At 38.1% G+C, this 14,741-nt stretch overlaps 1 protein-coding gene across 9 annotated transcripts in view; it reads right to left on the reverse strand.

Moving 5' to 3' along the window:
* The window catches only part of LOC148839582 (DNA (cytosine-5)-methyltransferase 3A-like), a 285,242-nt gene that overhangs the window by 28,717 nt on the left and 241,784 nt on the right, over positions 1–14,741 (reverse strand). For all 9 annotated transcript variants that reach the window (XM_088908896.1, XM_088908889.1, XM_088908882.1 and 6 more), the window contains 7 exons: positions 13,801–13,908; positions 12,152–12,308; positions 10,890–11,039; positions 10,265–10,309; positions 9,719–9,798; positions 8,521–8,633; positions 163–346 (listed from right to left, as the gene is read on the reverse strand). In XM_088908896.1, coding sequence (XP_088765022.1) covers positions 163–346; positions 8,521–8,633; positions 9,719–9,798; positions 10,265–10,309; positions 10,890–11,039; positions 12,152–12,308; positions 13,801–13,908 — 837 coding nt within the window. The remainder of the gene's footprint in view (positions 1–162; positions 347–8,520; positions 8,634–9,718; positions 9,799–10,264; positions 10,310–10,889; positions 11,040–12,151; positions 12,309–13,800; positions 13,909–14,741) is intronic.

Consider the following 14,741-nt stretch of genomic DNA (forward strand, 5'->3'; position numbering starts at 1 on the left):
GCAAGAAACACCATCTGACAATTCAACAATTCATTCAGTCCTTACATTTTTTTAGGTTATTCATTATGCCATACAAATGAAAATATATGCCTATGAAGGCTGCTGTTTGGTGGTCTTTTGTGTTAGACTGGTCAGCTCAAGTTCTGTACCTCTGATACTCACAAAATCTTGGTCATGGTTATTGGCAAAGAAGTGCTGGAGGCGGGAGGGCCAGTCCTCTCGTCTTTTCAGCAGCCCGTAGATGCCCTTGGTTCCACACATGTAGCAGTTCCAGGGATCCTCCTTGATAGCGGCTTGGGCTGCACCTGGTCCCACAAGAAGGTCCACGCACTCCACACAGAAGCACCTACAAGGGAATATGGGGCAACCTTGTTGTTAAATTGAATTGAGTTGAATTGAGCATCATAAAGTCATCCTTCCTAACTCCAGGTCCAGGCACATTAATATATCACAGAATCTGCCTGTGGAACAAATTATTTGTTTTGTATGTGGCCAAACAGATACTGTACTATTTTATAGAGCTACCTGGTAGCTTCACACATTCAAGCTTGCTTCTGCAACACGGTGAATTGGAGTTCAGCATCACTGGATATTTTTTATACTCCATATGGTGACTATGTAATGAACAAGCTGCCCAGCCACGTTATTGAAACTGATACTCTGGCTTCTTTCAAGAAATGGATGGGTGAGATTCATGGATCAAATAACTATTAACAAATGGGCCAGGTGGGCCAAATAACCTCCTCTCGTTTGTAACCTTCTTACTGTATGTTGTTATCCTGAATGTCTATTACTTGAAGGATCTTTGGCCAACAAAGCAAAATCTAACTGAAAAAACAATGACTAAGTTCTTGTAAACCTGCACATCCCGGTAAAGACATCATGTGCCTAAGGTTGAAAGCTAAATAATATAAAGCTAAATAATATAAAGCTAAATAATATAATATAAGCTAAATAATATAAAACATAAAATAATATAAATAATATTATAAAATAATATAATTATATTATATTATAATACAAATACACAAATTCTTTCATTTGTCCTACAAAATACTGTATAAAAATTGCTAAAGCATACAAAACACTAACGACACCCATTGCAAGCAAGTGATCTAGCCCTATAGGGCACCAGTGATATTCCTGAATTTCAAACCTACTGTATGTATAGTGTCCAGCTTAGTATTTATATTTACCTTTTTTTGGTGCATTTCACAGAATTTTCTTCATATTAACATGTTCATGTATTTTTAAAATCTTTAATAATTCGCTAAAACACACAAACAACACTCACTCTAAGCACTTTACCTATCCCTATACCCACTACTGATATTCATGCTTTTAGAAGATGATATTTATTGTTTTATTATTCCATTTGACTGAGATTTATGAGATATTTGTCTTATTTTATTGTACATTACTGTTCTGTACATCTTTTTATAAATGCATAAAATATTGTGTCATATTATGTAGTCTCTTATTCAAAAATGGCAAACACCAATGGAATCACACTTTAACAATATCTTACATTTAATGTATTTACAACTCATTTATACTTTTATTATTTCTTCTAATTGGCCTATTTTTCAGAATAAATCAAGAGTGTTGACCAGACTAGTTTCTGCTTTAACAGCCCAGTATTATTATCAGTCCGGTATTCCTGATTTCATAGACAAAAACTCCCCAGAATTTGTCTATTAAAGCCAAAGTCTGTTAAACCGAGGGTTTGCTGTAGTCACTTGAAGTTATCTATTTTTTCCACTTGAAACAATTTAAAAATGGATCTAAAAAGGATTCAAGTGTTTTTTTTTTACTTGTAATGTCCGTTGTTTCCCTTTGGCTCTGAACGACTAGATCTTGCTGCTGTGACAAAGAGTAAAGCTACACAATAATGCTTCCTCCGTACTTCACGGTCCATCAGTCATTAAGACTTAATTTTGTTTGCTCCTGCTCCTGCTCCTGTTATTTAAGGCATCCACCATACCTTATGAAGAAAGATGGTAAAGGAAGGTAAAAACATACTGTAGTAGTTGCTTAACAGCGATAACTGAAATTTCAGGTTCGACTTGCTCAAGGCTGATACTCCATTAGACAGGCTGTGATGTCCTTGTTACAGCACAGTGTTCAGCCATGCCAGTTTTAACTGACAATCACATGTGATACTTGTCCTGCACCTGTCAAAACATGCTGATTAAGGTGAGAGAGCCAACACTTGCTTTTACTTGCAAAAGCAAAAGAACAGAAACAGAATTCCACTGACTGAGCACGGAGGAGGGCAAAAAAAAAAGAATCTCAGCAGAAAATCCCCTCTCATAGTGGAAGTCTGCAAAGGATGTTAACTGCATGTCCTCTAAAACCGAGATACTGATCTACAAATTTACAATCTCTTAGTATTTGTCCTAGAAATGCTCTTAATTACCATGAAATTATAGCTTTGGATAAACAGCTGTTGTTGCTTTATGAGTACATATACTGTACAAAACAGTACTGCTGCAGTGATTTTTGTTTTTCACTTCACATTCCACACGATTTAGGCATGTTCCATGTGACGCACCTCAGAGTCGTAGTATACCGAAAGGGAACAGGTAATTCCAATTTAAAAAAATAATCGATGAACTGTTCAACAGTCTGTTTTGCATTGATGCAATGCAATTTTAGTTTCACACATCACTGCAATACACTATCTTTTCTGTATTTTAACTCAAGAGATTTTTGTTGAGTGAATGGATCTTTAGTGGGCAGGGTGGTAATATGTAGGGAATTGCTGCCTCATAGCTCATGGTCCCTTGGTTGAACTGTTTCCTCCCACAGTCCAAAGACATGCTGGTAGGTTGATTGGCTTCTGGGAAAATTGGCCACTGGAGTGAGTATGGGCACGATTGTGTCTGTTTGTGCCCTGTAATGGACTGGCGTCCTATCCAGGGTATATCCTGCCCTGCACCTGTTGTTTGCCAGGTTGGGCACCAGCTCCCCCCTGCAACCTTGTATTGGCTACAGGAGTTGGATAATGGATGGATGCATCTTTAGCTTTGTGCTACACAATGTTGTCTGAATTTACACTGTAAAGTAATTGAATAAAAACATCAGACTTGATAATAACATTTTCCTCTGTATCTGTGTATAAACTAACCACATTGATGAGTAAACTAATTTCACTAACTACAGGAAGACGCCGACAGCTAGCCATGTTCAGTTAGAAAGATCCTTGCTGAAGAAAAGTCCCTGGGTATATGGAGATCAAAACTGATCTCTGTTCACACAGGAATAGTAACACTGCTGCCCCTCAAAAGTAAAAAAAAATCAGATGACCTAATTGTATTAAGGAGGAACTGCAATGCTATTTTTATATTTGAACTTGTTTTATATTTGGGGTTAGAAAGAATCAGCATTGATCAGTGCATTTCAAACCACAATAAAAGTGAAATGTACAGTACACAGTTACTCGTAACATCTCCAATTTAGATCACAAAATACCTGAAGTTTCCAGATATGCGCAGCACCTTATTCTCAGATTCAGAACAAGGCAACAAAACTTCTGTTGAGTGAAACGGCCCTATGACATTGTAAACAAGCAGGGTTGTGAATTAATCTCTTTTCATCTAATAGAAATATTGTTCTCAACTTCAAGATAGTTCTGCCGAGAAACAGAATTTACTTGAACTTACTGGATAACAGACTTTGTTGTTAAGTCTGCATGCAGATCAATGCAGGAATCTTTCTGCAGTTACATATCTGCTGCACAACCTGTACTTATTCTCTCATGCATCACATTAAATTAGTCATTACAGGGACTAGCGAGCAGGAAGGACCACATCACATTACAAATCGTCATAAAGTTTGCTTGATTCGAATTTGTTAAAATTGTTCTATACCATCAATTGACTTATTTTATTACAGAGATTTAACAACCAGTCTGATAAATTGGGACTGTAGTTGCCCTTTAAACCAGTTAAAATACTGAAATTCCATAAGGCTTGAATGCATATTGTCTAGTACTGAAAATGCAGTATGATCAGTGTGATCGCAAAGTCAAATATGTGGACTACTTCAGGATCAGAATGAAAGGACACAAAAGGACAGAAAAGATAAAATTCGGAGGGCAGGGGGCACGTGCTGAGTACTGAAATAGAAATGTATTACACTGCAAAACGTTGTAGGTAATACATCTGAAACAAAATATCTAACCTATCTGTTAAAACTAATTCTTCAAGGTCTTGCAATGCCTGACTGGACAAGAGATAAACCGCAAAATCCAATCAAATAAGCCAGAACCAAGAACTTTCCATTATTAGCAACATTTTTGTTTTTGTTATGTTAAATAACAAAAACAGTTAAGCAAGATAAAAGGAGAAGGAGTTGCTTTCCTTAACATTTTGCAGCAAAACTGAAGTTAAAATTGCACAGATACTTACTTTACTGCTTTACAGAAACCACAGCTAACTTTTATTTAGAACATACTAAACGGGTCCCTTCTTCCAATAATACTGCATTAGAAATCAGCCTTGTTATAAAATGTCTGAATTAGCTGCTTAGACATTGTAACAATTTCTTATACACAGATCATGGTAGAATTATTATTTTATGTATAGCTGGCCCAGGTATTCCACAGCTTTAAATCTCTGAAGCAATGAACACTTTGCAGACATTCTTGCTGTCAGGGGTGTTACTATCAAAAAATGAATAATCCCTACATTTTGTCATTTTCTAAAATTAAACAGTTTGCACACTAAATATGATCAGGAAAAGTGTATGGGGTTTCTCCAATCTCTTCATTTATCTAGTCTTTCTCCTGCACAATTGCCAGGAAAAAGTCGGGCAATGGGTTTAGCCCTTCTCTAGGGAATCTCATCAGAGCTGACCACTGTTGTCTTGGCTATTTCCCTTGTCTTTCAAACTGCTCTTTGAGTTGTCACTCTGCTATTTCAACCCCTATTTCTATCAAAAGTATTCAACACTGTGCTGATGATGGATGTGTATTTAGACAATGGCTCACAATCTCTGCCTCATCTATTACCTATTAGTGCGTTACTAGGGCATAAAATACATTACTGACTTTAAAATTTGCCAATGGGAAAACTGGCTTATTGACAATTGAAGATAATGTATCCATATGAGCAATATGAAGTGCTATTTTAAAGATTAGTTGCCATTAGTTCATCTTTAATAAATCATATACAGTATACTGTACAGTGGAACATTGGGACAATGAAGTGAAATTTGTCATTTTTGATGTGTACTAATGAAACTTCAGATCAAATGAGGAAAGAATGAATACAGAAAAATAGAATGTCAGCTTTTGTTCCCGGCTATTATTTTACATAATGTACATATTTATTCATGATAGAATGTGATTTGTTTAATTCCCCTATTTCAGGTGAGCATAAAGTAAGTGCTGTATTGGAACAAATGGCTCACACGTACTTCTAAATGCTCAGGTGTTCCACGTTGCATTAGTTTTGAAAACAAAACAATGTTTCCAGCTTCTGAAGTTTACTTTTCGGATCTGCATCTTGACTTAGAAGGCATAAACCAAGTGGAAGCCTTGAAGAGTTGTCGGTGATTGAAAAGCAAATGAAGATTTGAAGAGCAAAACAAAATCCAACTGGAACCATTACAATGAGATTGGGATAGCAGAATCAACAATATAGAATGCCTTGAAAAGTAAATAAATTACTGGAGGAGTAAGCAATTGGAAAAGACAAGTTGTCCAAGGAAGATGACAACAGTTGATGACAGGAAAGCTTGAGAACTCAGAAGAAAAACCTTAAAATAACAAGTCAAAGAGATTACAGACAAACTCCAGAATGCAGGAGACAGGAGAATTACAAAGGCTATGCTGCCAGATACAAATGTTTCATCACCACTAAAAACAGAATTGTTTAATTAATTAATTTAAATTAATTTATTTAAATACTTATGCTCACCTGAAATTGGAGGATTGAACAAAACAAATGACATTGTGTTGAGCTGACATTAAAACTGTGAACTGTACTGCATGCACAAAAATATCCAGAAATAAAAGCTGAATTAAAATACATTTTTCAATAGCATTGCTTGAAATTCAAAAATCGTGTTGTCAATCTGTCTTTTATTGAAGGTACAATACCATTGTATCGAAGAAGAAAACTTAGGAGAAGGAAGATAGCTTTTTTCTCTTCCTCATCAAGCAACCCTCAGCAACAGCCTCAGTGAAACTCAGCAACACGACACACACCGCCTTTCCCCCCGATGAACTAAATTCATTTCACGCAAGGTTGGAAATCAATAACACAGAACCAGCTAAGGAAATCCCAGTAAACTAGGGGGAACACCCACTGTCTGTGTCCAGAGCTGATGTGTACAAAGTCTTTAAAAAGACAAATCCATGCAAAGCTCCTGGACACAATGCTACCCCTGGTTGCGTCCTGAAGGCCTGCGCAGATCAACTGGCAGGCATCTTTCACGGACATATTTAATCTCTCCCTTACTCAATGAACAGTCCCCTCTTGCTTCAAGAAAACCATCATAGTCCTGATCCCCAAGAAAATCAGAGTCAACTGCTTAAATGACTACCGCCTCTGTTGCACTCATATCTATCATCATGAAATGCTTCGAGTGGCTCATCAAAGCACACATCACCTCTTTACCGCCTGACACCTTGGACCTACTGCAATTTGCATATCGACGGAACAGATCAACTGAGGATGCCATCGCCGCTGCACTACACACTACCCTTTCACACCTAGATAAGAAAGGAACGTATGTGAGAATGTTGTCTGTTGATTACAGCTCAGCATTCAATACCATCGTAGCCTCAAGGCTAATCACCAAGCTCCGGGATCTAGAACTAAGCTCCCCTCTCTGCAATTGGATCTTGGGCTTTCTGACAGGCTGACCGCAGGTGGTGAGACTAGGCACAAATATATCCTCCACCCTGACTCTGAAAAAAGTCACCCCCCAAGGCTGCATACTCGGCTCTCTCCTCTACTCCCTATTCACCCACGACTGAATTGCCAGGAACAAAACAAACTTCATCGTTAAGTTTGCGGAAGATGCAACGATCATCGGCTTGATCATGAACAGTGTTGAGTCTTTGTACAGGGAGCAGGTAGAAACACATGGTGCCAGGACAACAACCTCTCTCTGAACACCAGCAAAACTAAGGAGTTGATCGTAGACTACAGGAAGCATCGAGGAACAGACCACACACCCATTCACATCAATGGGTCCGCAGTGGAGAGAGTCAACAGTTTCAAATTCCTTGGTGTCAACATCACAGACTATCTAACCTGGTCCCACCACACCAACCTCGTAGCCAAGACAGCACGGTAGTGCCTATTCTTTCTCTGCAGACTAAAGAAGCTTGGCATGCCGTCACACATCCTGACCAACTTCTACAGGTGCACCATTGAAAGCATCCTAACTGGCTGAATCACTGCCTGGTATGATAACTGCTCCGCCCGAGAGTACTCCAGAGGGTGGTGAAACTGGCTCAAATCACTACCAGCTGCGCGCTACCAAACATTGAGGATATCTACTGTTAGGAGCCTCAAGAAGGCCAGGTCTATCCTTAGGGACCCCACTCACCCTAACCACAACTTGTTCACTCTACTACAATCTGGAAAACAATGCCAAGTATACAGACCAAGACCAACAGGTTTTGAAACAGCTTCTTCCCCCAGGCAATAAGACTGCTAAACAGCCAACCACAGCCTTAACCTAATCCCTATAAACTTCTGTCCTTCTACTCTTATATCCCTCTTAACGAGCTCGCGGATAAAGCATTTCAATGCCGACAACACTGCTGTAGAATGTACTGTTTGTGCATTGATAAATAAACCTTGACTGATTGATTGATACAATCCACGTATCTGCTTTTCATGTTGTCAATGGTAGGCTTTTGTGTATGACAATCAAACAGATTGTCTCCTTTAAAGTTGTTACCTTCAAGAAAGCTCTGAAGGACCAGGATGGACTAATACCTCTGTCAGTGCCTCTTTAGTATACTGAACCATAGGTTGGACTGTAGAGAAGTCTGTCTTCCCTTTGATAATGCTTCGAGAGAAGGACTACTGTATATGCACCAGTATATCTTTCATCAAGTGACAGAGGGCCACATAGTTGAATTGTCTGTCTGACAGCAATCAAAATCAACCCGTTTTCTATCCCTATTCGTCCGGCTATAACTAATACAAGATGTGCAATATCTAAAATTGTGTGGCATTTGATAATTTTATACTGTATGTATTTGGAATTTCACTGTTTTGCAGTAGCTTTGTCTGACCGAGAGAAACACTGTATTTGATTTATAGCCTTTTAAAGCATTCATAGGTCACAAAACCTGACCAATAAAGCTGTAGCAGTAAATAAACAATCTCAAACAAAACTAGAATAAACCCTATTGTTAATCCTTGGATTCACACAGACTCGATCCTTTTTTTTTGTGGCCTTTTCTCTTCCCACAGCTTTACTGCTGCCATTTGTCTTCAAGATGTCCTCGGCTGGCCCCACAATATGCTCAAGGTCTGGAACATTTCTCACCGGCAACAGTTGTTGTTTCCGCACATGAGCACCTCGCGGCCTCCGCAGCAGATGGTGCAATACGACTGGTATCCGTCATCGTCGTACTGATACGCACATTCCAGGAAGCAATTCTGAAAAATGCAGAACAGTGTTTGTTCCCTGTAACTCAGATACGACTGTTGCTGAAGCCAAAACGCATGTGTTTCTGTGATGTGAAAGTTGACAAGAAAGCGTGTGAAGCCAGAGACCGTAACTGCCAAGATCTGAGCCTAAAAAACACTATCAGAACACTAAAAGAGCAGTACCGACTGACACTTTGCTAATGTGACGTTTCTGACTGTGTCCTGTTGAGCGAAGTAGGAAAATTTGTTGACTCCTGTCAGTGACAGGACTGCTCATACCACGTGACTAGAACACAGCACACAATTCGTTTTCTCACAAATACAGCTCTCAAAAGTCTACATGTGATGCTATAAGAATTTGTTATCTCGGAAATTTGCTCAGCCCTCAAGCAGCTGTTTTACACTAAGAGAGAAAAAAAAACAGTAAAAGAAACATTATATTAAAAATGAATTGGGAGACGCCATCCTTATATTAATGTGTAATAAAGGAATAGGGGCATTTGTATTGTACAGTAACTTAAAATGAAATTTTAATTTGAAATTTTCATTTAGTTATTAGCCCTGTTTACTGCCTTAGAACCCCATCAAGTTCATCCTGACAGAAAAATCAAGCATATCAATATACAATATTAACAAACATAATAATGTGGGAGGGTGGCAGTAAATAGATTTATAGGCACCCCTGCAATTTTACATTTACAAAGAACAACCTTTTTCCTTTCACCTCTTCAATATACTTACATTATGGGAAAAATAAAATGAGATACAAATTGCATTTGATTGTTCTGGTATTAAATAAAAAATATTAGAAAAATACAGTATTTTAAATAAATCAATGCGATTAAATTTGAAGGACTGCCCTGCAAGAACCAATATAATCAATTTTGCCATGATTATACTGATACTACATAGGTCCAAAACAGAAAAGAAGAAGAACATATCTATTCGAATGAACTGTTCTATCACAGGGTAGGAGTTAAGGTAGCTGCAGAGAACTATGGGTAAGACTGTTAATTAGCTCTTTGTCCAAGCACAGTGTTTCAGAAAGGAGACTTTTTATCTATCTCACTGGAAAGGCAAACACATAAACATACCTTGCAGTTTTGGCACATGCCTCCCAGGAAGAGAGGATGTTCAAGGGAGACATTCAGACTTCCGCAGGAAATGCAAATATCTGTAAAGAAAAGCATACACTTTAAATCTAAATAAATACATTTATGCTGCAAGTATAGCAACGCAGCCCTGCCTAGTAATAGCGTTTTGCAGTCACAAGCAAAATAAGCCTTTAAACATAAGAAGTACTTTGCAAGGGACAAGACAGCAGGCTTTGTGTTTTGTTCATGTCACTGACACAGTCCTCTTCAGCAGTTCACCAATGGCCCCATCGGATTACTTGCTGCTCAACATCACTGACCCACTTCCTCTCACAGAATTGAATCTGTCCAAGGGATTGTTGCAGAAACTCTTCTGTGGATGAAGTGTGTGCTTGTTGTATGGACTTTGATGTCTGTCCAAGACTCTTAAATATCAGCTAGAAAGAAATGAGCGCTAAGAGTCGCTGATGCAGTTAATGAGAGACAGATGCTGTCCGTCATATGGAAGGGACACTATGGCCAAGCAGTGAAAGACAAACCACATACCTTCTATGTTTCTGCATTTTTGCCTCACTTCATACACGAGCCGCTCTAAAATTAAAAAAAAAGAAAGTCACTTTTCAGCCCTAGGAATAGAATAGGGTTGCTTCAGGTCCAGTTTTACAGCATATACTGATTTCCAGCCTAGCCACCTCCCCCCAGACTTACACCCAGTAAAGTACCCAGCTCTGATACATTACTCACATTTCTGCAGACAGCAGTGTAACGATGGGTAGGTTGGCACTGGTGTAGATCACAGGCCAGGACTAAATAAAGTCCAAACCACAGGATGGAGGTATAAGCATGAACATGTTTATTCGATTGTAATATGCTTCAAGCAATATTCACTTTATATGCAGCTCTTTACAATCAGAGTACATGGATGTCAAGAGTTAGGCTACTTAATCAGTTAAACTCACGTATCGTAATATCATTAGCAAAGAAGTGCCTGCTCTTAGGTTTCTGCTATTTCTGCAGTAGTGTAATGTGCACAGGTTTTAACCTTGCAATCCACTATATTAAACTACCCATGGTTCTTAAAGGTTTATATTTCATTTCAATAGGTCTCAGTGTAACAAAGTGGATTCTGTAGGTACACTGGCAGAAGTGGGCAGGAGCAGGTTTCTAGTACCTCGTGTTCTCTCGTCTATGATTTCCTTGATCTTGGGCTTCTCTGCTGTGCTTTTCCTTGGCTTTTTGGCTGGTGGAGGTGGGGTATAGGCTGCAGCTTCGGGTTCCACCCACATCTCAGTGTAAACTTCTTTGTAGGGGTTACGTTCCTCTGGGGAGGGGAAGAAACGTTGTGACTTCAACATTGCAACAACAAGGAGCACATTCCCAAAGCTTGTTACCAGCCTTGAAGGGGAATAATTTTTAAAGCAGGAATTTCAGCTCTGACCAAGGTTTTAAATCATTATTTGTAGCTGGATGCACAGTACCGACTTCTGAGAAAACAGCAGGAGCAAAAAACTGGAGCAAACGTTCTTTCCTGTGGACAGCCAAATATATGTGGTTCATAAGACTGAGAAACCGCAGCCCTAAATGCACTTACAGTAAAGTGAAGAGTAGTTTTAATGTGAAAAAGGCAAAGAATAGACATGGAAACAGCAAAGTTTGTACTGAAAAGGATCTACATTTCTGAATTATACAATTAACAAACTGCATAAGTGAGTTATTATGATAGTAAACACTGGGTTTTGGAGCAAATAATGTGTCCACAAAAAGGAAGGAACTTATCGGTAAATAATGATAACAAACCCTGTTATTCTGTAACTGTAAACTGAAATTAATTGAAAGTTGTAAAGAGCATTTTGACACTACCGAGCTCTGAAATGCTAGTGAAGTGGAAGTTTTTTTATTTTGTACACATTTGTTCAAATTCCTATTGTACATGTTGACAAAGAACCCTTTCAAACTATTTAGAACACATATCTAATTTGATAGCATAAGTTTAATTATCTAGCGGTAATTTTATCTCATTTTAAATTGTGCTGTTTAAAATTAAGATAAAAAACAAAGCACACTGCACACTGCAGCAAGTTGAATCACCTTTGAAAACACCTTCCTTGTCAAGGTGCTAACTCTATTTCTCATGGGTCCCAAGAAGGTCAGAATTTTATTTTAGCCAAGACAGATTTTAAATTAAATCTGCTGTGCTTTCTAGTGCTATGAAGTAGTCAAAGACAGCCACTAAGTCTTGTTTTTTTTTCAGCAGGTACTGCATCATTAGGCAGCCATGGGGGAAAACAGTAAACCCAACCCAAACACTAAGAAAGACAAAAACATGCTAACAAACCCCAAGAATTGGGGACTAGCACACCAAATTTGCCCAGGTGGGCATTGTGGATATTAGAGCCCAGTGTCTGTCAGCAGAGCTGCTGTTTTAATCACTACCTTCTGGGGGCTCCAGTCCCTTTGGCCCAGTTGGCTGGAACCCGCCCATTGCCCACTCGATCATCTGCTTGTTCTGAAGGTCTACTGATTTTGATGTGTCAGTCTCATCGCTGTCAGGACAGGTAGGGAAGATTTTTCCTGCTCTGCTGCTGGCCACCTGCCAAAAGATCACAGGACCTTTAATGTGACACGCAACCTTCATTCGAACAGGATGATACATCAAACAAAGTCATTATGACAAGTGTTCTCAGTGTCACACACATGGTGTACAGTGCACAATTTGAATGCTTCCAGCTCTCACTGTAGTCATGCTTCCTCTCTATCCTCTCTATCACTCCAGAGGTTTCCTGTGATGCTTTACATATCATGAAGTTACTTACAGAGGCTTTCAATTACCAGAATAAAATGTAGAGGTATATACTGTAAGCATTAGAAGAACATGTTTTGTATCTGTCATGATAACAGTTACAGAAAACAATAAATACTGCTGCAGTTTATATTGCTACAGTACCAACTAAAATCTGTAGCTTTGTGCCTCTTTCTATTCTAACCTTTCATGCCATTTTAAACGTTTAATGTGATAATTAACTTTTTCTTTTCTAATTTAAATTTAACACCTAGTGTCTTTTGAGAATGCAGAGTATGTGCTTTTTTGTGAAGTTATTTTTGTGTGTTACTGCAGAACATTTGTTCCAAAAAGGGATATGCAAAGATAAATTAAGTCCTTTTTTCCCCAATGCTAGCTACTTACAATTCATCTGAGGCTAACGGCACTCTTAAAACTTTGTGCTGATAGAGGAACATTCATTGCCTACAAATTATGCAGTTTCAGTGGACTGATGGACTTTTAACAATAGTTTCCAGTTAAGCCTTAAACATACAGCATCCTTTTTTCAGGATTACATCAAAAGTGTTCTCCTCCCACCACTTCAGAAGGGAGAAGGACGTTAGACATACACATTTTTTAGACAGTAAAGTAAAAGTTTGCATTAACAATACAGAATAACACACTGCAATATTCTCTCATGCTTTGACTGTATTTTATAGTCTTGGCCAGCTTATCTGACTTAGGTCTCAGTTTAATTTTGCTTTTTTGCACAATAAAGCTCATTTTACACTAATTGATTCTTGTGTGTAAGACTGACAGTGTGTGGGTTAATCAGCCCAGCCCTTGTTTACCTTGTCAACTCCAGAATATTGTACTTGCTCTACAATGCAACCATGTTACACTGCACATAATTTACGGTGCGGTTGTGTTTTTGAATGTGGTTGCACAGCAGTGAATGCACTGCCATTGTGTTTTACATGATAGAGAGGGCTGCCAGAAACCCAGACATCAATAACACACATGGGAATGGAACATAGATCAACAAAACTTCAGAAGAATGACAGATACAGTACGTCACATGGCAAGAGGTGGGGGTTTATAAATTTAGATTAAGGCTCTCAAAATCGACTCTTGATGAAGGCTTTGTTCCTGGATTACTGGCTTTCTTTGGTATCTGATACATAAAAAGTCATTTCCATTTTAAGAATATCAACTTTTGTTTGTAGGTTTTCTATGTTATACATATTTTGGTCTTTTTGAACCTAAAGCCTCTACATGACTTTGGAAACAATTAAAAAAAAATTAACAATATTTCACTTACTTGAAGCACCTCATAAATTGCTTTCTTGTACATGGGCTGTTTGTTATAGGTTGGCTGGTGAAAGGCATTAGAAAATGAACTCAAAGGCATCAGTTTCTCCACGCAGACCTAGCAAGCAAAAGATAAGTAAGCATAAGTAAGATAAATTGCCCATTTTAGTATTGTTTACACATTAAAACTGTCTGTGTTAACATCCAAATTCAGACATTTAATCTGGCTGAATTATACAATATATATATATAGTACATGGATATTTAAACATACTATGGAAACTGTTTAAATCACTGTTTAAACTGTAGAATTTACAGCAACAAACAGCTTTTAAGATACCTTTTAAGAACATGAATAGTTATATCGTTTTTCTATAAAGAACAATATGCCCTTGACTAATGAAAACAGAATTTGAAATGTCAAAAATGTTTTCACCTTGTGAAACACTATGGCTTGATAGTACAGCACCCTCTTATTTTGAATATGAAAAAAAAAACTTCAGCAACATTTATTCAGGAACCAATCCTGCCCCTCGTAGCTTTTCAAAGAATTCTGACATTTTCAACCACCAATCTTCTTTGGTTGGAGGCTTTCACTCTTTGGTTTGATGTGGTTTCTGGCGGGACAGAGTTGCACATACAGGAAGGAGCTAGCAGAAGGAGGTTCTTTACTTTCTTTTGATCACTGTTTCAAAATTTTCTAGTTTTGTCTATTTCAGTTAAAAAAGAACTGAATGATAGCAAAGGAATGTTTCACTGGATAATGGATTTTTGCTTTCTCAGGATCTATCAGTCCCAACCAACAAATATTTCACAGAAATCAGGATGTAGTGATGAACAGTATTATAAACTCAATGTGTTTCTGTTTTTGTGCATGTACTTTCTAAGTTTGGTTTACTTTCTCTGTAGCACAGATCATTTTATATGTATCCATAGTTTCCAAGTGTACAT

This window comes from Atractosteus spatula, chromosome 2, assembly GCF_055471065.1.
Source record: "Atractosteus spatula isolate fAtrSpa1 chromosome 2, fAtrSpa1.hap1, whole genome shotgun sequence".
In the NCBI taxonomy this organism is placed as follows: Eukaryota; Metazoa; Chordata; class Actinopteri; order Semionotiformes; family Lepisosteidae; genus Atractosteus; species Atractosteus spatula.